General features: G+C 52.8%; 1 protein-coding gene across 6 annotated transcripts in view; it reads left to right on the top strand.

The window, feature by feature from the left end:
- Positions 1 to 20,273, top strand: part of ACOT11 (acyl-CoA thioesterase 11) — a 49,331-nt gene that overhangs the window by 7,159 nt on the left and 21,899 nt on the right. For 2 of the 6 annotated variants that reach the window (XM_079140975.1, XM_079140970.1), the window contains exon 2: positions 3,472 to 3,564. The exons of 2 other annotated variants lie outside the window; for them this stretch is intronic. In XM_079140975.1, coding sequence (XP_078997101.1) covers positions 3,490 to 3,564 — 75 coding nt within the window. In that variant the 5' untranslated portion in view covers positions 3,472 to 3,489. Of the gene's footprint in view, positions 1 to 3,471; positions 3,565 to 6,094; positions 6,470 to 14,706; positions 15,124 to 20,273 lie in introns of those variants that run through there. 2 more of the 6 variants (XM_079140973.1, XM_079140974.1) reach the window with 2 other exon arrangements.

The raw sequence follows: 20,273 nt of genomic DNA on the forward strand, positions 1-20,273 counted from the left end.
TGAATGGGAACTGGCTGACTTCTCAGTCAGGCCAGGTGGGATCTGAACAGCAGGGCCTCTTGCTCCTGTCCTCTGAGCTCAGGGGAGAGAGGGTCTTCCAGGTGAATAGGATACTGTCTTCTCTTGGGCCCTGTCATATGTAACCCTTCAGAACTGTTTTCCCATTAATCCTCATTGGTAACTGGGGACAAGGGAGTGGGTAAGAGAAGTGTCATTACCACCATGTGTAATGGTGATCCTCATGTGTGCTGACTCTGCCAGGCACCAAGCCGAAGTCAGGAACGTATTAACTCAATCAGTTCTCTTATCACCCCCGTATTCCAGATAAGGAATCTGAGGCTCTGAGAAGTGAAGTGATTTGTCCCAGATCACCCTGGTAGGAAGTGGCAGAGCTGGGGTTTGAATTCAGTGCTCCTGGCTCCAGAGTTTGAGCTTTTAAGAAACCTGAGACAGAGCCCGTAATGGTGGTGGCACTCTTATAATCCCAGTTCAAAGCCAGCCTTAGCGACTTAGCGGGGCCCGAGCCACTTAGCAAAACCCCGTCTCAAAATAAAAAATAAGGACAGAAGATTTAGCTCAGTGGTTAAGTGCCCCTGGGTAAAATCCCTGGTACAAAAAAAGAAAGAAAGAAAAAAACTGAGATAGCCAGATGAAGGTCCAGAAATGACATTCAACTATTCACCCAGCCACCATTCAGATCCCCTGCACTGCCTCCATTGATTCTTGGAGTAGAGGAGGAAATTGGGCTCATGAGAACACAAGGGACCTCACATTAGCTAAAAGCACTGTGGCCTTGATTGCTACCTTTGAACTTGTGCCTGGTTGGCAGAGCTTCTTGGATTTCCTTGCCTCTTCCCTTAGGTCTTCTTGAATTCAGGAGATTTTGGGGACATTTTCTTGTTTGGTGTCAAAGCTGTTTTTAATGAAAAGCAAGCAAACCAAAAAACCCCATGAAACTGTCTTCACTGGGAACTAAAGAAACCAGATTAAACTGGCAACAGAAGTGGGGGTTGCCTCCCAAGTCCTGCTTTGCCTGGTTCAGGGACCCTTTCCAGTATCCTAAGGCACTGTGGACTGAGTGGGGGTTGGAGTCTGGTAATTCTGGCTCCTACTCACTACTGGGTACCTATCGAACGCATGATATGTATAAGTGACTGAGTGAGTGACTGAAACTGTGAGTGCCACCAAGTTTGGTAGTAGGCAGGGTGCTTTGTACTGATCTGGGGATGCTGGAAAGTTCCCCCTGTCCCGTCTCAATGGACGTCTCTTCTTTCCCTGTCCTAGATGTCAGTCTCTGCTGGGAGCTGAGTCCTGCCCTCCTGGCTGCCAGGGGCCCATAGGCACCCTAGTGGGAGGCTGGCCAGACCCTTGAGAAACTTGGGAACCTATATCCAGCCTCAGGTCTGGCCTGGCCCAGGTCAGTTCCCAGTACAGCTCAACACCTTTTTTTATTCCAGCAATGGTGACGGGAATGTTTGTCCCAATTCTCCCAAGATACCCTGTGCCCAGGCAGTGCTGGCATCAGGGTGGTGGAAGAGCAAACAGCTTGGGCGTCTGTGCTTATTCGCAGACCTGTGTGTGGTTCCCTCCCTGCAGCATGATTGTACTACCTCACTTAGAAACTGAGGAGTTTCTGTCCCACCTCAACCTTCCCAGCCTTCTTAGGGGTCTGGCCGAGTGTGGGGAGGTTTAGGACATGGCATTTGGATTAGAATCTTAGGTTCACCTCCTTATTCACTGAGTGACCTGGGCCAGGTATTCCTCTCTCTGGGCCTCAGCATGTTGGGTGATCATGAAGGTCTCCCAGCCTTGACATCTAGGAACCTTAACATTTGTGACAGTTCTGTGTGCCACCTTGAGGGTGGTCTTGACAGAGGAAGGCAGGGGCTGGTCTCCCTGGAGGAGGAGGAGTGGCGGAGGAGTGGAGACTTGTAGACATAGAATGATGTGCCTGTCACATAGTAAGTGTTCAGAAACAACTGAATGAAGTTGTGACCACAGGGACTCAGAGTAGGCTGAGGGGGTCCCAGAGGAAGAGGTGAGACTTGCACAGTCATCAGTAACCTGTTCAGGAGCTGCATGTGAAACCCAGGCTGGTCATGGGCAGATACCCTTTGTGCTCTTCATCTGTCTGGAGGACTCTTCCAACCCTTCAAAATCCAGCTCAGCCATCACTTCCTATTTGAATCCCCATTCTACCTGGCCCCAGAGTTAATGATGTCTGCTCAGGATGTGCTCCTCCAATCCCTCCGCAGGTGCTTACTGGGGGATTAACATATGGCCCAGGGCTACATGGAGCTGACAGCTAATACAGGACAGATGGTGAAATGATAGTCAAATAAATTCCAACGAAAATCTGTATGAAGCGCTGTGAATAAGAGTCATGGCCATGTAAGTGCTAGTTGTGGACCAAGCACCCATTACCTCACTTATTCTTTACAGCAACTCCGTGAAGTGGATAATGTCCTTGTGTTCATATTAAAGGTGAAACTGAGGCAGAGAGATTAAACAACTTTCCTCACGTCACACAGCTAGTAGTTGGCATTGCAGGGCTTCACAGGTTGCCTGGAGCCCTAGGAACTGAGAGAGAAGTGAGGGAGGTCAGGGGAGAGCTTTCTGAGCAGGTAACAGCTGAGCAGAGACCTAATGACTGAGAAAAGTCAGCCAAGGGAAGATCTGGGGAGGAGCCTTCCAGGCAGAAGGAACAGCGTTCATTTGGAGGCTGTGAGGTGTGAGAGCTTGGCATGTCTGACAGCTGAATGGAGCCCATGTGGCTTGGAGTGGTGAGAATCAGGGGCAGGACAGCTGGAAGAGGCAGAGACGAGGCTCTGAGATGCTGCAGCTGTGTGTCTGGGCCTCGTAGGCTGAAAGGTTTGGTGTGCTGTGAGCTCCTTGAGGCTCTCTGGTCCCTGGACTTAGTGCAAGATGCGCAGCCCCAGTAGGCTGGACTCAGGGACCCAGGGGCAAAAGCCTCCTGACTCTGCTTCTCTATATGGCTAGCATGGTGACGGTCCCAACTGCCTTCCCAAGGACTCCTAACTCCTTGTAGCAGGGAGGCAGGGTTAGGATGAGCCCCAGTACAGACCAGGCACAAAGAAATAAGGTGAGGTGTCTGGGTCATGAAGCTGGCCAGAGACTCTGGCTAGCCTGGGACCCTTCTCCAGGTCTTGTCTTGGCAGGGAGGCATCTGAACCCTCTGTGCACGCAGTGGGTGGTCTCCATCACCCTTGGACCTGTCCCATCCAGCCTCCCTTGCCCACCATTGCACACTGACAGCATGGGTCCCAGGCTGTCTGAGCTGATCCTTCCATGCATATATCAGGGTCTGGGGAAAGCTGTGCCATCGCCCCACGCATGTGCCTGGGCTGGTAGCGCGGCTACGTTGGCATCCTGGGACCTTTGGAGAGCTACCACTCCTCTGCCAGATGGCAGAAGGATTCAGAGACCTGCCTACCCACTTTGCCTCTGTAGGCTCCAGTTTCTTCATCTATGAAACAAATTTGCCAGATTGTTGATAGAATTAGACATTGGAGGAATGTAGACCTCGGCACACAATTGGCCGTGGTAAGTACTCGCTCATTTTTTCCCCATCTCATTTGGACTTGAGTTTCCTCAAGGGCTCAGTGGTAGGGCTGGTTGGTCAACTGAGATGGTAAAAGCTAACTTTTCTGTTGAGGACCTACTAAGTGTCAGGCATATTTAAAAATCCTAATAGCTCTGCAAGCCTGCTGGTATTCAATGGACTTTCTTTTCCCCTTTTTTGGTATGGGGGATTGAACCCAGGGGTGCTTTACTACTAAGCTACCTCCCTAGCCCTTTTTATTTTCCATTTTGAAACAGGGTCTCACTAAATTGTTGAGGCTGGCCTCGTACTTGTGATCCTCCTGCTTCAGCCACCCAAGTTGCTGGAATTACAGGTGTGCACCACCATGCCTGGCTCAACTGACTTTTCAGATCAAGGCTCTGGAATTAAAGTCACTCTGAGCTAGTTAGACAATTTGAAGTCTTGTCTGATCCTAGGCTCCAGCTGGATAGGGACGCTGGGTCCTGGGGTTCTTTATTTGTCCTGGTCTGACCAGGCTGAGCGAAGAAACTGACATATTTGCCTTGTACCTGCTCAGTCCTGTGGTTTGAGGGACAGATGGTATTGCTGGCTGGGTCCTCTGACAGCTCCCTGGCTTCTAGCTTGTGCTCCTGTCATTCCCAGGAGCAGCCTCATTGCAGGTCAGAGGTGGCATCAGGGCAGCCTTAGGCCCAGAGTTTGGCACTTTGGGGATGCAGGAATGAGTCAGACTAGAATTGTCCTCAGGTGTCCCCAGGTGATGAGGAGATAGAGAGAGGATCACCTGATGATGGCAATACAATGTGGCCAAGCTGTGGCAGATGAAAGCCTTGAGTGGCCCTTACCAGCTCACGGAGGGTCAGGACAGGCCTGCTGGAGGAGGTGATGGGTTCGCTTACCCTGAAGGCTTTTCGGGGTTAGGAAGTGCGGTGCAGGCAGACGCACCTATATGTGGGAGGTGGGAAAGAGCCAGTTCCATGAGGAAATGAAGGAATTTAGCAGTGACTCCTTAAGGACACTTTTCCTGGCTCTCTTGGCCATGTAATTAGTATGTGTATATATATATATATATATATATATATATATATATATATATATATATATATATATATATCCTGCCTGGGTCTTCCTCAGTGGTAATAATTTGCCCGCAGCCAGTTACACATTAACTCATTAATGTCAGTAGACGCAAACTGGTAAGACTTTGGGAGTGAGCAGAACCACAGCAGGGAGAAAGCAGAATCTCAGCTCTACCGCTCACAGGCACAGAGCCCTCAGCTCCCCTGACAATCATGCTTCATTCAGCTCCTCTCCTGTGCCAGAGGCACGACTCCTCGTCCCTCAAAGGGCTAGGTGAGGAGTCAATGGTATCCCGCAGAGCCATTGTAGAATATCACAGCCAGATGCTGGACCTTGGAGAGACATGTGCACTGGCCCCTGCTCTGGCGCTTTTTCTGGCTTCTTGTGTGTACTTTGTTGTCTAGAATGTGCTGTCCGTGCTTCACCATGTTGGGCTGTTCAGAGCCAGTGAGTCAGCAGCTGGGCTGGGCCCAGGCTGAACCAGGGTTCTGGAGGCTTGCTGTGGGGGGCGGGGGAAACAGTGCCAATTCTCAGGTCTCTCCACTCCTAAATTTTGTCCTATTTGTGACCCTAGAACAGGCCATGATTCGCCCCAGGGTGTGGCCTGGCCCAGGTGTGGTCCTGGTCCCAGGTCAGAGTTTGTTACGGGGAGTAGCCCTTTGGCTTCTCTTAAAGCAGCTCTGGTTTCCAGCAGCCTCCACGCCTCTGAACCAGGTGGATCCATGTTTTCTTCTGATCCCTTGAGAAGGTTGTGGAGAGACCCAGTACCTTTCTCTTCCTTCTCCAGGGATCCAGCCCCAGTGAGTAGTGGCAGGGACAGAGGGGAGGTCTGGAGTCAGAGGACCCTGGTGCACTCTTGATTAACTGTTTCCCCGCTTCAGCTTCTTCTCTGTATGGCAGGGCTACAGGGTAGTGACGGACCCTGTCACTTGAGCAGGTTCACACCATGAGCTTGAGGAGGAGATTAATGTTAGGTGGGTCTGCATGCCTACAGACTCTGCAAGCAGTGGGGTACAGGAAAGAGTAGGCCGGAGAGAGGAAGGGGCCAAAGGTTAAATGACTTGGGGCCAGGGGAGGGGCTGTTCCCCAAGAGAGTCAGAAGGGAAGAGCCCCACTCTGCTTCCCAGCCTCACCCTGAGGGCCTCCTGGGACTCTGAGCTGCTCTGGTCCCACCCTTCCCTGGATTCTGAAGATAAAAGCAGGGCTTCTAGGCAGCAAGTCTAAGAGAAGGTGTGTCTCCTGCAGAAACTGGTTCTTAGCTAGGCAAATAGGTGAGTGGGAGGGACTTCTGAGCTTGCCAGGCTGGCCCTGTGGACAGGGAGTGGTGGTGTGATGGTGACAGCCAGGGTGCCTTTACCTTAGAGATCCTTCCACAGCCCAGGTGAGACCCACTCTTCGGAGACCACCTCCCCAGTCAGCTGTGTTCCCCTCTTGCCTAGAGGGCAAGGGAGCGGGGAGGCTACCAACAGGGCTCTCTGAAGTGCCAAGGGCAGGGGCTGGGGATGAGGCTTGGTGGTCGAGCACTTGCCTAGCTTTGCGGGCGACCTTGGGAGGGATCCCCAGCACCTATAAAAAAAGAGGAAAGGAGTGCTGTGGACTGGTGACCTGACCTCCCTCTGGGGGTGTGCCCTCTGCAGAGCCCCTGCTGGGTGCTGGAATCAGGAGAACCCCAGTTCAACCTCCCTTTTGCCTTCTGCTGGCCAGGTGTCCTTGGGGAACTCTTTTGTTGATGAATTTTGTTTTCCTCACCTGTGAAATGAGGATTTCTGCCTCAGAGTGGAGTTGAGAGATAAAGGAGGCTCAAGGACTGGACCTGGCAGCCAGTGGGTATGTGGCAAATGGTAGCCTTAGATTTCTAAAAGCCATCTTTTTTTGTCGGGGGGTTTGGGGGTTGTAAGGGGCATCGAACTCAGGGGCACTGGACCACTGAGCCACATCCCCAGCCTTATTTTGTATTTTAATTAAGGACAAGGTCTCACTGAGTTGCTTAGCACCTTGCTTTTGCTGAGACTGGCTTTGAACTTGAGTTCCTCCTGCCTCGGCCTCCTGAGCAGCTGGGATTACAGGCGTGTGCCACGGTGCCCGGCTCTTAAAAGCGATCTTTGAGGTTCTATCAGGGTACTTCTTGGGCAGCTCCTGTCCTGTGGGCAGCCCTCTGGCTCTGTGGCACCCTTCCTACAGTTCCTTAGTGCACAAGAGCCCTAACATCTAACTGCTAGGTAAACAAAGTCCTTCCTGTCCCCATGTCCCCTTCCAACTACTACCATGTTTCTTTGCTCCATTTGCCCCTTAAAAACCATGAGTGTTTTGTGGTTTCCATTTCTCCTTCCTTTCTTTCTTTCTTTCTTTCTTTCTTTCTTTCTTTCTTTCTTTCTTTCTTTCTTTCTTTCTTTCTTTCTTTTCTTTCTTTCTTTCAGGAATCAACTTTTTCTTTAAATATATTTTTAGTTGTCAATGGACCCTTTTTTTTTTAATTTATATGTGGTGCTGAGAATCAAACCCAGTGCTTCACACATGCCAGGCAAACGCTGCCACTGAGCCACAATCCCAGCCTTGCGGTCCCCATTTCCACTTGGTTACCTCTCATCCTTTCCCTAAGTCACTCTGACAGAAGCCCCCCTTCCCTTTCCTTCCGACTCCCTTCCTTGGTTAAATTGGGGGCAGCTTCTCTCCCCATTTGCTTCAGCTCTGCTAGCGGACCAGCAGGGCACCTCCTGAAGAGCCACCCTCCCCAGGGGCTGCTCCCACCTCGCTGACTGCTCCCTATGGTCCCTCAGTATGGAGTGTGTGTCTCTCTGGCTCCCTTCTCTCCTTGGACATTGTCCGTACTAGTTACTAAGACTGCAAACAAACCACCTCAAAACAAAGTGGCGTAGAACAACTCTTTTATTACATCTTGTGATTTTGTTACCCAGGAGCTCGAGCAGGCCTCTGCTGGGTGATTCTTCTGCCCTGTGGGCACTGGTGGAGGTAACTTGGTGGTTTTTAGCTGGCAGAGGGGCTTCATTGGCTCCTCGGTAGGGATGGCTTCAAGGTTGGGCTTAGCCGGGACTGCCATTCGGAGTACCCACGTATGACAGCTTCAGTGTGACAGTCTCGGGGGAGTCAGATTTCCTATCTGGCAGAGGGCTCCAGAGCAGGAGGTCCCAGAGGCCTGGGTAGAAGTAGCAAGGCTTCTCATGATCTGGTCTTAGAGGCACAGTTGAAATGTCACTGAAGGTGACTCAGATTCAGAGGAGGGGATTAGATTCTATGTCTCAGTAGAAAGAGTAGCAAAAAATCATCTGCCTTTTGACCACAAAGTTGCAGAGTCCTGTGAGTTTTAGACACCCACATACTGGTGTTTCCAGGCATAGCCCTGTCATCTCCACTGGACTACAAGCTGGAACTTGAGCTACATCCCAGTCCTTTCTTTCTTTTCTTTCTTTTTTTATTTTTATTTTTTTACCAGGGATTGAACCCAGGGGAGCTTAACACACTAAGCAACATCCCCAGCTCTTTTTTATGTTTTACTTAGACACAGGATCTTGCTAAGTTGCTTTAGGGCCTCACTAAATTGCTGAGGCTGGCTTTGAACTAACAATCCTCCTGCCTCAGCCTCCCGAGCTGCTGGGATTACAGGTGTGAGCCACTGTACCCAGCTCCATTCTATTTTTTCTTTTGAGACAGAGTCTCACTAAGTTGCCAACACTGACTTTGAGTTTGCCTTCCTCCTGCCTCAGCCTACTGGATCACTGGGATTACAGGCAGGTGCCACCATGCCTGCCCTGGAATTCCTTGATACCTCTCTTTAAATATCTAATTCTTGCCAGGTGTGGTGGCACTTACCTATAATCCCAGCAACTCGGGTGCCTGAGGCAGGAGAATTGCAAGTTCAAATACAGCGTCAGCAATTTAGCAAGGCTCTAAGCAACTTATGGAGACCCTGTCTCAAAAAGAGAAAAAAAAAAAAAAAAAAAAAAAGGGCTGGGAATGTGGCTCAGTGGTTAAGTGCCCCTGGGCTCAATCCCTGGTACCAAATACACAGATATAGAGAGATGTCTAATTTTTGATTCCATCCTCTGCTTACTTCCCCACTGGGTGTCTCTAACTCAGTAACCAGCCCCACCATCCGCCACTCATTCCACTCCTGGGCCTTCCCTTCTCACCGTCCTGCCTGGAAGCCCTCAGCAAGTGGTGCTGGAGGGAAATCCAGCCGCTGTGGGGACCTGCGTGGCCTTGGGCCATGTGGGCGCCGTCTGCCCTCCTGACTTTTCCCCCACCGCCTTCTCTTCCTCTGACAGGCAAACCCTCTGTTCTGTCGCCTGTCACCCTGCGGCCCCAGGGCCTTGCAATCGCTCCTTGCCACTTAGCTTAGACAGGAGTTCTCCGTCTCCCCTCCTAATTCACCTCCTCCCACCTGCCACCTTCTCTCTTGATGACATTCCTGTTTTTTTCTCTTATGGCACTGTCCATTCTCTAAGATGACCTTGTTCCCTTTTGCTTTTTGTCTGTCCGTGAGACTGTGGTGCTCGGTGCTGTGTCCCCAGCTCCTGCAAGTAACGGATAGGAGTTTTAACCAAGATAAACGTGGATCACCTGCTAGAGTTGGCCTCTTTCTGACCTCGTTCATCCTTGTGTGGTCTTGATTTTATACCTTATTAGGTCTCCTGCCCTCTGACCCAGCCAGCCCTCTGCTCTGCAGCCAGAAGCCCCCCCCCACTCCCAGGCTGGCCCCCGCCCCCCCCACAGTCCCTCCTGCAGCCTGGTTGTCCCTCCTGGTCCTGACCCCTCTCTTCCCCCTCACAGCGCCAGGCCTCATGCTGCTGCAAAACCCAGCTGTCTCCTCCCAGCTCTGAGTCACTCCTTCCCTAAATGGGACCCCTCACCACCCACCCCCACCGCAGCAGTGAGCCTTCAGCAGCCACAAGGCCCGGGTTTGGTTACAACAGGATTGTCACTGTTGAGTTTGTGGACAAACTAAATCATGAGGCTGTTTTCACATAAACAGCTATTAAGCTGGAGCCACCCTCACACACAAACAAAGGGATGGCGACAGAAACACATACATGCAGGCCAGCAAAATGAGCTTTTTCATTTTCATCTGCTTGGTCTGCTTGGTCTTTTTTTTTTTTTTTTCCTTTCAGTACTGGGTTTGGGACCTGGGGGTGCTCTACCACTGAGCTACATCTCTCACCCTTTAAAAAAATTGTTTAGGTGCTCTACCACTGAGCTACATCTTTCACCCTTTAAAAAAATTGTTTAAAAAATTAATTTTGAGGCAGGTCTTGCTAAGTTGCCCAGGCTGACCTTGAACTTGTGATCCTCCTACCTAGGTCTGCCAAGGCCCTGGGATTACAGGTGCCAGCCACTGTACTTGGCTTCATTTGCTTGGTCTTGTGTGTTACAGACTTTCAGGTGGCCTTCCATGACCAGGGATCTTCACTTAATCAATCCAATCCAGTGTCGAATGGAGCAGGCACAGGGTACCCCACTGGAGACGCCTCTTGGTTTCAAGTTCATGTATTTTCACTGAGCACTTAGAATGTTTGGGGTCTATGCAAATGCAAAATCTGCAGCTGTGTCTACTGGTTTTGAAGTGGGCCCCTCCCTGTGCCTGGCATGTATCGTTCTTAGTTACCCCAAGCTGGATTCCAGTGATTGCCACGTTTGATTCCAAAAGCTTGTTTCCCTCCTGAGGGTCTTGAGCCTTCCAGGGGTCTGGGAAGTAAGAAGAGTCAAAGCAATTGAGTGTTGGACTGTGTGGACATCTGTGGGAGGTCACATGAAGGGACATGGACTTTGTCTTGTTCAACCCTGATTCTTCACTGAAATGAAGCCCTGGTGGTAGACAGATTTTGTGTTCATCTGGCAGTACTGGGAGGAAAAGTGAATGTCATTGTCACAGGCTGAGGCTGGGAAGGCCACCTGACCAGTCTCAGCAGATGTCTCTTACCCAGGGACCTACTCAGGCTCTTCCTCTCTAGGCAGTTTCTTGTGTCCTTCAAACATGCCTTGCTTTTTTTTTTTTTTTTTTTTTTTTTCTTTCTTTTTTCTTTTTGGTACCAGGGATTGAACTCAGGAGCACTCAACCACTGAGCCACATCCCCAGACCTATTTTGTATTTTCTTTAGAGACTGAGTTGCTTAGGGCCTGGCTTTTACTGATGTTGGCTTTGATCCTCCTGCCTTGGCCTCTGGAGCCGCTGGGATTACAGGTGTGTGCCACCTACCGGCCATGCCTGGCTTTTTAACAACACAAAGATCTGCAGGGTTGGGGGCCCTTCCTGTGGGTCAGGTCCTATTCTTTCCACATGTAATCTCTTTGAATCCTCTCTTTGGTAGTCCTCTTCCCATTTTAGAGATGTGGAAAGTGAGGTTTGGAGTGGCTTAGGTAAATGGCTTCCGGTTATCCAGCCCACCAGACAGGGCAGGAGCCAGCACAGTCTGAGCCTGCTCAGCCAGGCCTCCACCCTCTGCCCACCCAGTGCCTTCCTGTGTTTTTCTTTCTTTTCTCCACCTTTCTTGTTTTTTTTTTTTTTTTTTTTTTTTTTTTTTTTTTTCCTTCAATAAGCCTGTCTTGTGGGCTCCAATTCCTCTGTGTGTGGGAAATATTGGGGGTATTGCGGGGACAGGACAGGTTAAAGGCACGTTGAGGTCAGGGAAGTGTGCTGTGCTCAGCCTGTTCTGCTCCGCAGCCTCTGCTGGGCCAGCTAAGCTGGCTGGGCCTCTCAACCCTCAGGTTTGACAATTTAGAGCCTTTGAAGCAGCCCCACAGGGTTGGTGTTCCTCTGCTAAGCCTCCTTCTGAGGCCTGCTCCACCTGCACAGCTTAAGAGAATGTCCTCAGTGGGCAAATTACAGCCCTGGCTGGCCTGCTCCGCCCTGCCTGGGAATGCTCAGAGAGAAATAATTATTTCAGAGAGAAATAAGTTGAGTTGTGCGGGGAAACTGGGTAAGGTGGGAAGGAGGAGGCTGAGGTGGTGGAAAAGCTCTTAGGCCAGGGCCTGGGGGCTGAGGGACTGCCCAGTGGGGAAGTGTGGCCTGAGGGGCTGGGAGAAGGGCCCCACTTGCCCTGAGCAGGAGGGGCCCACCAGGCTGCTCCTTCCTGGGGCAGGAAGTCCCAGCTGCTGCCAGAATCCCCAGGCTGAGAGCAGCTCAAGCCAGAGGAATGTGGTGTGTGGTGTGTGTGTGTGTGTATGGGGGGGTGGCCCTTCGGCCTCCCTCCTCCCTCTGCTGTGTGTGTGTGTGTGTGTGTGTGTGTCTGTGTGTGTGTGTGTCCCTTCTGCTTGCTCTGCTCCCTGTCAGCCTCTTTTTCCCCTCTCTCTGACCTCTTCCCTTTTCTATTCTTTTTCTTTTCCCTCCTCTGCCTTTGTTCCACTCTCTCTACAACTGTTTTTCCCTCTCTGTCTATAGCTATTCTCTCTTGTTCTCCCTTCCCGCCTGTGCGCTCTCTCTCTCTCTCTTTTTCTCCCTTTCTCCCTCCTTCTTTCCTGCCAGGGAATCGTGATGCTGGTAGCTGCAGTGCCCAGTTCCAGGGTAAATGAGGCGGCTTGCAGGATGGCAGGGCCTGGGCCTATTGCCTGGTTGCCTGTTGCCATGGTGACCTAGAGGTGGTGGCAGGCAGCAGCCTTGGCTGTCTGGCAGGGAAGGCATGTAGGGCTCTGATGAGGAGAGGCCAGGTCTGTCCTTCACAGCCCCTGAATGGCCACCGAGCTGCTGGGGCTCACATGAGGTGATTGCCTGTGAAAGCGGGTTCTAGGTTGGGTGCTGTCCTGGTCCTCAGGGGAGTGACCAGGACAGCACAAGGCAGGGTGGGGGGAGGCATCAGTCACGCTTGTGGTCGGAACCCTCCTGGCCTCTTTCTGAGGCATGTTGGAGGAAGGGAGTGGGGGTGGCAAAGGGCCCAAAGGGTGGTGGGAGCCATAGGGAGGCAGCAGGGGTGGAGGTGAGGTGGGTGCTGGGAGAATGGACAGGCAGATGTGCTTCTCAGTAAAAGGGTTTGTGTCAGAGCGTGAGCCTGTGGTCTGAGGGAGCAAGCAAGCTCTTGCTGGACAGTCAGTGGATGGGGTGTGGCAGGTGGCATTGCTGCACTGGAGGGAGGCCCGTCTGGCGGACCATGAGGTGTCTGCTCCTGAGAGGGGAGGATTTGCAAGGTACAGTCTTCAGCTCACAGAGAGCTCCCAGTGTCCTCACTGGGGGTAGCTCACTGGGTCAGTATTCCAGAAAGCACCTTGACCCTGGACAGTAGGTACTGACACCACAGCTCTTCCTGCAGGGGACTTGAGAGTAGATGGGGAGCTTCTAGGGAGTCCTGACTCCACAGCTGTCACAAGTGCCTGGGAGGCAGCAGTGACAGCTCTGCCTGCCAGGTGGCAGAGGCAGTTACAACAGAGTGGCCAAGCAGCCTTAGCCTTGGAGTTAAGTAGACTCAGCCCAAGTCCCACCCCTGCCCTTTGCTGGCTACATGATTTTGTGTATGCATATTCAGGGTGCCCATCCTCCCTGAGCCTCTGTTCCCCCATCTGTAAAATGGGACTAATAACCGCAGGGCTGTGTGAAGATTAAAAGAGAAACTGCATCTGAAAGGCTTAGCGCAGTGCCCGGTGCACACTGAACCCTTAAGGGAGAGCCTCTGTTCTCCATCTCACTCTGCATGCCTACTGAAGAAGCTCGTGAAAAAGCCCAGGCCGGTTAGAACACTTGCTCATGTCCCACGCGGCGTCAGTTCTGGGCATACTGCAGGCACAGTACCCAACAATACAGAGAAGGAGTGAGGAGTTGGCTGAGCTTAAGGAGAACCCCAGCCCCCACAGATTGGGCCCGGTCTTGCAGGCCTCGGCAGCCAGCCCCCACGCGGGCTCAGGCCCCACACACTCCTGCAGCCACTGCCCCTGTGGTTACCAGTGTCCCCCAGGCTGCCTCTTATTCCATGCCTGTCTTCCCATCTGGACCCCGTGACGGTGGCCCTCACTCAGCTTGCCCACTGGGGTAGGCCAGGGGAGACCCTAGCCTTTGGGTAACAACTTGAAAACACGGAGGACAGAATGACCTCTGCCTTTGCCTGTGTTCTCTCCTTTGTGCCTTAGGACCACTCTCAGTATTTAGGATTCCCATTTTCCAGGTGAGGACACTGACCCTGTGGGGCTTGTGCTGTGGTTGTTGAATGAATGTCTAGCTGAGTGACAGAGGGAAAGCCAGTTGCCTGAGGCCCCTCTGCTGCTGAGGGTAGGTTGGGATTCCAGTGCCATCTGTGAACTCCAGAACCCCCTGTTCCGTGCTGCCTCCCTTCTCCACATTTCCATCTCCTCAGGTGAGAAACCAAGGCTGCCGTCTCTGGTGGTCCAGAGAAGGTGAGCGCCCACAGAGCCAGCCGCCCTGTCTGCAGTCTCCCTGAGCGATACTTCCTCGCATGTGCACGGCACCTCGCCGGTAGCCTTTAGTTTTAGGGATCTGCTTTTTATTTTTTCAGTCCCTCCTACTGAACCCAGGGGCACCCTACCACTGAGCTGTATCCCCAGATGTTTTCCTTTTACATTTTGAGACAGGGTCTCACTAAGTTGCTGAGGACTTTGCTAAGTCACTGAGCTTGCAATCTTTTGCAATCTTGTGCCTCAGCTTCGAGTCGCTGGGATTATGGTCGTGTGCCACTGTGCCTGGAGGAATCTGCTTTGATCCTTGTCCCGCTCCTGGGTGGAGGTGGGGTGCTTGTCCTGTTCTTCCCAAGGAGGAAAGGACTCAATGACTTGCCCAAGGACTGCCTGACTCTAAGCCCATTTGCCTAAGATCTTGGACAGAAAGCCCTTTGTGCCTGTTTCCTCATCCATACAGCCATCCAGGTGTGATCAATCTCCAAGCTCTTCTCACTCGTAGTGCCCAGGGAAGGCCTGCAGGGTAGACAGGCAGGAGGCCTGTGCTCAAGTCCTGGCTCTATGACCAGAGCTGGGCCGCTTGGGCAGGACTTGGGACTTCTCTGAGCTGGGGTCCTTATGTACTTGGTCGGTGATAGGGCCTCAAATATTTGCTCCTGGGTCAGATGAGATGCATGTGGGGTGGCATTCAGGAAATGCTCTTTCCACTTGCTTTGGCCCCTGGCCAGCTTCTTGGTGGGCCCTGGCAGTTCTGATGACCCTGACCTGGTTGAGGGTAGGCAGCCAGGTCGGCGTCAGATTTCAGACAAGGTTATTTTTACCCTTGGGGGTGGAGGAAGGCAGGTGATGTTCTGGCTGTCTGTTCTAGATTGGGTTGAGGGGACAGGGTTAGGAGCAGGGCCTCATGATCTGTGTGTTCCCTGCCTATGGGAGGTGACACTAGTGAGAGTTGGGAACTCACTGAACAAATACATACAGTTGGACCACAGCAAGCTACACTCTGTGCTTCTGGGCCCTGTAGGCACCAGGAGTACAGAGAGGGCTCCTGCTTTGTGGATCTTCTGTTTGGATGTCAGTCAAATACCCCATGATTAAGTGGGCATTGTCACAATGGAGAGCACTGCAGAGGCGAGGTACTCCGTGGGTGCCAGAGTTCTGAGATGGGGAGGAGATAACACAGCCAGGGAGAGCAGGGTTACTGATGTGAAGATACCATCTGAGGTCTGGTTTATTTATTTATTTTTGTACTGGGGATTGAACCCAGGGGGCACTTAACCACTGAGCCACATCCCCAGCCCTTTGTATTTTTTTTTATTTTGAGACAGGTTCTTGCTAAGTTGCTTAGGGCCTCGCTAAGTTGCTGAGGCTGACTTTAAACTTGTGATTCTCCTGCCTCAGCCTCCCAAGTCCTCCGGACTACAGGCAGGTGCCACTGCGCCTGGCACAATCTGATGTTTAGATAACCAGAAGCCTGTGGTATTCTTCCTCCCAGGCTCAGGATGGCTTGGTGGATGAAGGCTTCCTCTTTTACCTAAGAATTTGGTACCCACTGCTACCCTTTGTCTCCTTGTCTGCTAGGAACCTCAAGTGCAAAAGCAGTTCTCTATGGCAGGATCTGGATTCCTACCATACTCTTTTCCTCCCTTATTTGGTCTTTTAACTGGATTTGTTTGCATTTCTGACCCAGTACGTGTGTATCCTGTGTGCGTCCCCTGTGTGTGTGTAGAATCTACCTCAGAGCCTTTTTTGGGAGGAAGGTAGGGAATAGGCCTAAGGGGGAGCTTTGGAATGTGGACTGAGCTCCTGCTCGCCTGGGGGAAAATGGCTTAGGGGCTGTCCTTGATTGCACCGGTCTCTCGGAGAAGCTGGAAAAGTGCAAAGTGCTGGGCGGGCCTCCCTGGTGGGGACAGGCATCCAGTTTAGGCAGCTAGCTCACACTGTTCAGCCTGACCTGGCTGGGACAATGAGGCCTTTCATGGGGCCTTGCCCATGGCTCCAAGGGTGGGCCAGAGGCCTTCTCTCCCTGCCCCGTCAAGGGACTGGCTCACAGCCCCACCCCATGCCCTTGGGAGAGTTGGGGTGGTTGTGGGAAGGAACTCTGGCTTTGTGGTCTTTGGCCAGGATTGAAGTCCTGCCCTGAGATCACTGGCTTTATGAATTGTCTCAGAACCTCTTAAAGAAGCTCATAATCTGGCCCCTCACCAGGCTGTGGCAGGGTTCTGGTGAGCTTATGGGTAGAAAGTACTATGTAAACAGTTCAGCGTCAAGTATGTTTGGGTCTTTCCTGGCTTTCTTTCTGAAGTTAATAGTAAGTGCTCAGTAAAAGCTAGCCATAGAATAGGAGCTTTATACACTCGATCTCCTTTAATTTCATTTCCATAGTGGCACTTGGAGGTAGGTATCACAATCCCATTTTTATGGGTAAGGGAATTGAGGCCCATAGATGTTGAACAGTGTGCCTGAGGTTTCACAGGTAGGTGGTAGAACTGGACTTGAACCCAAGCCAGGCCAACCCCAGTGCCTGTGCACAGCCTGTGTCACGGTGGGCTTCTTTAGAAGCCGTCCAAGCCTGTGACTCCTGCCAGGGCAGGTGGTGTCCTTTGCACTGGGCCTGCTGTTTGGAGTGGGACCCACAGGCTCTGCTCTCTGTCCTGACCGATCGCTCAGGGCCACACTGTTCTCCAGGAGTCTGCGGTGGGTTCTGGGAGCTCCGGGTCTGTTCACCACGTGCCTCACACTGCTCCTCTCCTGTCTCCACCCCAGCTGGTACGCCTGGCATTTCCCCAGCTGCAGCGCTTTGCCCTGATACTCACACTGCCCGAGCCACTGCTGTGCCTGGCCCCTTCCTGCTGTTCCCACAGCCTCTCAGCAGCTCACACAGGCCTCCGGGTCGTTCAAGTCTCGGCCCTAAGGCTGCCTCCTCATTGGTCTTTTCCCTCCTCTCCTCTACTGGCCATCGTTCGGCATCCTCTGGGCTGGGCCTGGGTCTTCTCCTGTGGGTGTGGTGGGGGTGGCATGGCTTGGTCAGTGCTGTGAGGGAGACGGGAGCCTGCAGGAGCCTGGGAGGCCCTGACTCTCCCTGGGGACTGTGGGGCTGGGAGGATAAAAGTGGCAGAGGAGGGGCTCACAGGGCAGAAGGGGCGGATGAAGGGAAGCTGGCGGAAGCAGCATTCCTGGGGGGTGGGGGAGACCTGGAGCTGGGAGACTGGCCGCTGGGTCTAGCCTAGAAGCTGCAGTGGCTGGGCCTTGCTGCTGACAACTGTGGGAGCCATTGAAGAGACTTGAGCAGGGATAGTGCCTGGTGAGGACTGTTCTTTGGAAAGGTCATTGATTGTAAGCTGGGCACAGTGGTGCACCCCTGTAACCCCAGCAGCTCAGGAGGCTGAGGCAGGAGGAACGCAAGTTCAAGGCCAGCCTTAGCGCAGCCCCAAGCAACTTAGTGAGACCCTGTCTCAACATAAAAAATGAAAAGGGCTGGGGATGTGGCTTGGTGGCCTGGGTTCAGTCACTAGTACCAAAAAAAGAAAGGTCATTATGGTCCTAAGGTCAGAGGGCGGGGTGAAGGCCGTAGTAGGGGTTCTGAGGACTTGACCAGGTCTCCCTGCCAGGTGGGGCATAGTGAGTAACTGAGGTTGAGTCTCTGGATTTTCTTCTGGGACGGGTTCCCCTGGTCTGTGTGGAGGCTGGAAGGCAATGGAGGGATGAGCCCGTGGACAGTTTGTGGAAATAGTCCACAGCCAGCTGCTCAGGGGCCTGAGCAAGTCAGGACAGCGGGAGGCTGAGCATTTAAGGAGGTAGAATTATTGGGACTTAGACACTCAGGGGAGAGAGGAAATCATGGTTAAGCCTGTTGTTGAATTGCCCAGCAGGAACCTTGCCCAGGATGGCCAGTCTCTGCCCCTTCCGCTAGGCGGCACTGGACCAGTCTTTCCCTCCATGCTTCTCTCCCCCAGCCACAAAGGGATTGGGCAAGGTGGTCTCTCCTGCTCTGACTCAACCGGTCTCTGACATGACTGGCCAGGAGGAGGGACACAGAGTCCACGGTGTGACCAGCTGGGGCCTACTAAGGATCGTTAAATCTGGCCAGGTTGGCTGTGGCCTGGGGCCAGCACTTGGCCTGGCTACTCTCAGGGAGGGCACTTCTCTGACCTCTGAATGCCCTCCCTTTCTCAGCAGCTAGGCCCTGTCAGCAGCCTTGGTCCTGACTCTAGCCAGGGTCTCTGCTCTCCTGGGAGGAGTGGCCCTGCTCTGGGATCCCATTGGTTAAAGCTTGCCTGACTGCACACACCCCTGCCTCCCTGGCTGGCTGGCTGCCCACCTGAGAGGGAGGCCTGGCCTGCCTGGGGCAGTCTGCCTCAGAGCCCAGGGGAGGAGGTGGGGTCTGAGAGACTGCCTGGGGCTGCCTGGGCTGCTCTATCCCCAGGCCCGCCCAGCTCTCTGCACCCTCCTGTGAGCGGAATCCTGTGATAGCAGCAGTGAGGTCTTCAGCTTGCCTCAGGGTGCAGGGCTCAGCCCTGATCTGAGGAGCATAGTGCTTCTGTTTGATGGGGTGTCAGTGCTCGGCACCTTCCTGATTGGGAATCCCACTGTCGTGCTAGGCCCCGGGCAGGCTTAGACCCCAGATTCCTGGAGCCAGGTCTGTGTACCTTAGGGAGTGATGGTTCTCTCCTTTGCTGGTGAGGGGCAGGTGTGACTCGGGAAGGAAGGTCCCTTGCTCATGATCACACAGTGCCTGAGGGACAGGCTAGAGTTTGCACTTAAGTCTGTCTTTGGTTGTCCTTCTGAAAACCTTTGAGGTCCTACTGTGTGCTAGTCCCCTCTAGGTTCAGGTTGTCATTGTATTCTTGGTGTTTGGCCCAGGGTCCAGTACAGAGAAGATCCTGTCTTCAGGCACAGGAGACTAATGGAAGGCAGGGTTCCTCTTTCACAGAACGGGAAGCACGACAGTAGGGACTGCTTGACCAAGAAATAGGGAGAGGACTGGAGCTCAGCATGCTGATTGCTGGCCCAGGGCTTTGTCCATCTTCAGTTTCTTCATCTGTAAGATGGTCTCAGTCCTCGCCTCGGCTTTCCTTGTGAGGGCCCAGAGAGGCGGGGGGTGGGGCTTCCCTGTATGTGTGTCCAGACTGCCCAGGAACCTCAGATGGTTGGCTCCCTTTACTCTGCCCACCTGCCCGCTGCATCTTGCCTCTCACGTTTCCTCAGCTCTCCCCAGGCTTCTTTCTGGACTGTTCTTCCTAGAACTCCTGGGAGTGACAGGGGTTTGGAGCGAGGGTGGGTAAATGGACCCTACCTGCCTCCTCCCTCTCTACCTGCTCCTACTCCCAGAAAGCCAGCTACCCGAATCCGTGCAGGCCTCTGATGCACGGACAGACAGGCGATGCCTTGCAGTGGTTACCATGGTGACAGGTCATGCTGCTTGGACCACAGCGGCCTTCAAGCCACCTGTGAGGACCTGAAAGCTGGGCAGCCTGGCACTCCATCAGCTGCCACCCAGGCTGAGAGGTCTCAGGGCTGTGTCACTCTTCTTTTCCGGCTCTGTACCTTGGTACCCAGGGGCTCTCAGGAACGAGCTGTATCTCCGGGAACCATAGCAGTTCTGGGTCAGACAGGCCTGGTTCAAATCCTGGTTCTACCACTTGAGGGGTCAAGGACCTTGAACAAATCACTTTGGTTTGTTGTGAATATATTGAATTAGCTTAGGGTCGCCGTGGGGGGAATGATCTGGGTACACAGACCCCCAGCACAAAAGCCAGCACTGCTCCCAACTGCAGCTGTGGCAGCCTCGCCGTCTGGTCATGACGCTCTGCTGCTGTGTCTGAGGCCCTGACTCCTCGTCTTGGCCTCCGGAGACCTTGCAAGCAACTTGTTGTGGTGGGCAGGAGCTCAGACTGCACCAGATCTCAGGGATGGGAGCCAGGCTCTGCCATTTCCTTAACCTCAGTTTCCTCATCTGTACGATGGGGATAATAATGTACCTGTCTCACAGGTTTGTTGTAAAAATAGAATTGAATTGATACACGTAAAGTTCTTGGCAGAATATGTGGACACTTAAATGCTATATAAACATTAGCTGTGATTGTTATCATCACCATAGACTTGGCATTGACTGTGACAATTGGCATCCACGTGCCTGTCCATTTTTCTTACACACAGGGTTGCCCAGATCCTGAATTCACAGACTGACCAGGGAGGGTAACTCAGAGAGAAAGGATGGCAGGTTGCCTCCCTCGTCCCCATTGGAGGGGCCAACAGGCAAGGCCCCCTCTTCTGCCTGGAGAGG

This window comes from Sciurus vulgaris, assembly GCF_902686455.1.
Source record: "Sciurus vulgaris genome assembly, chromosome: 1".
NCBI lineage: Eukaryota > Metazoa > Chordata > Mammalia > Rodentia > Sciuridae > Sciurus > Sciurus vulgaris.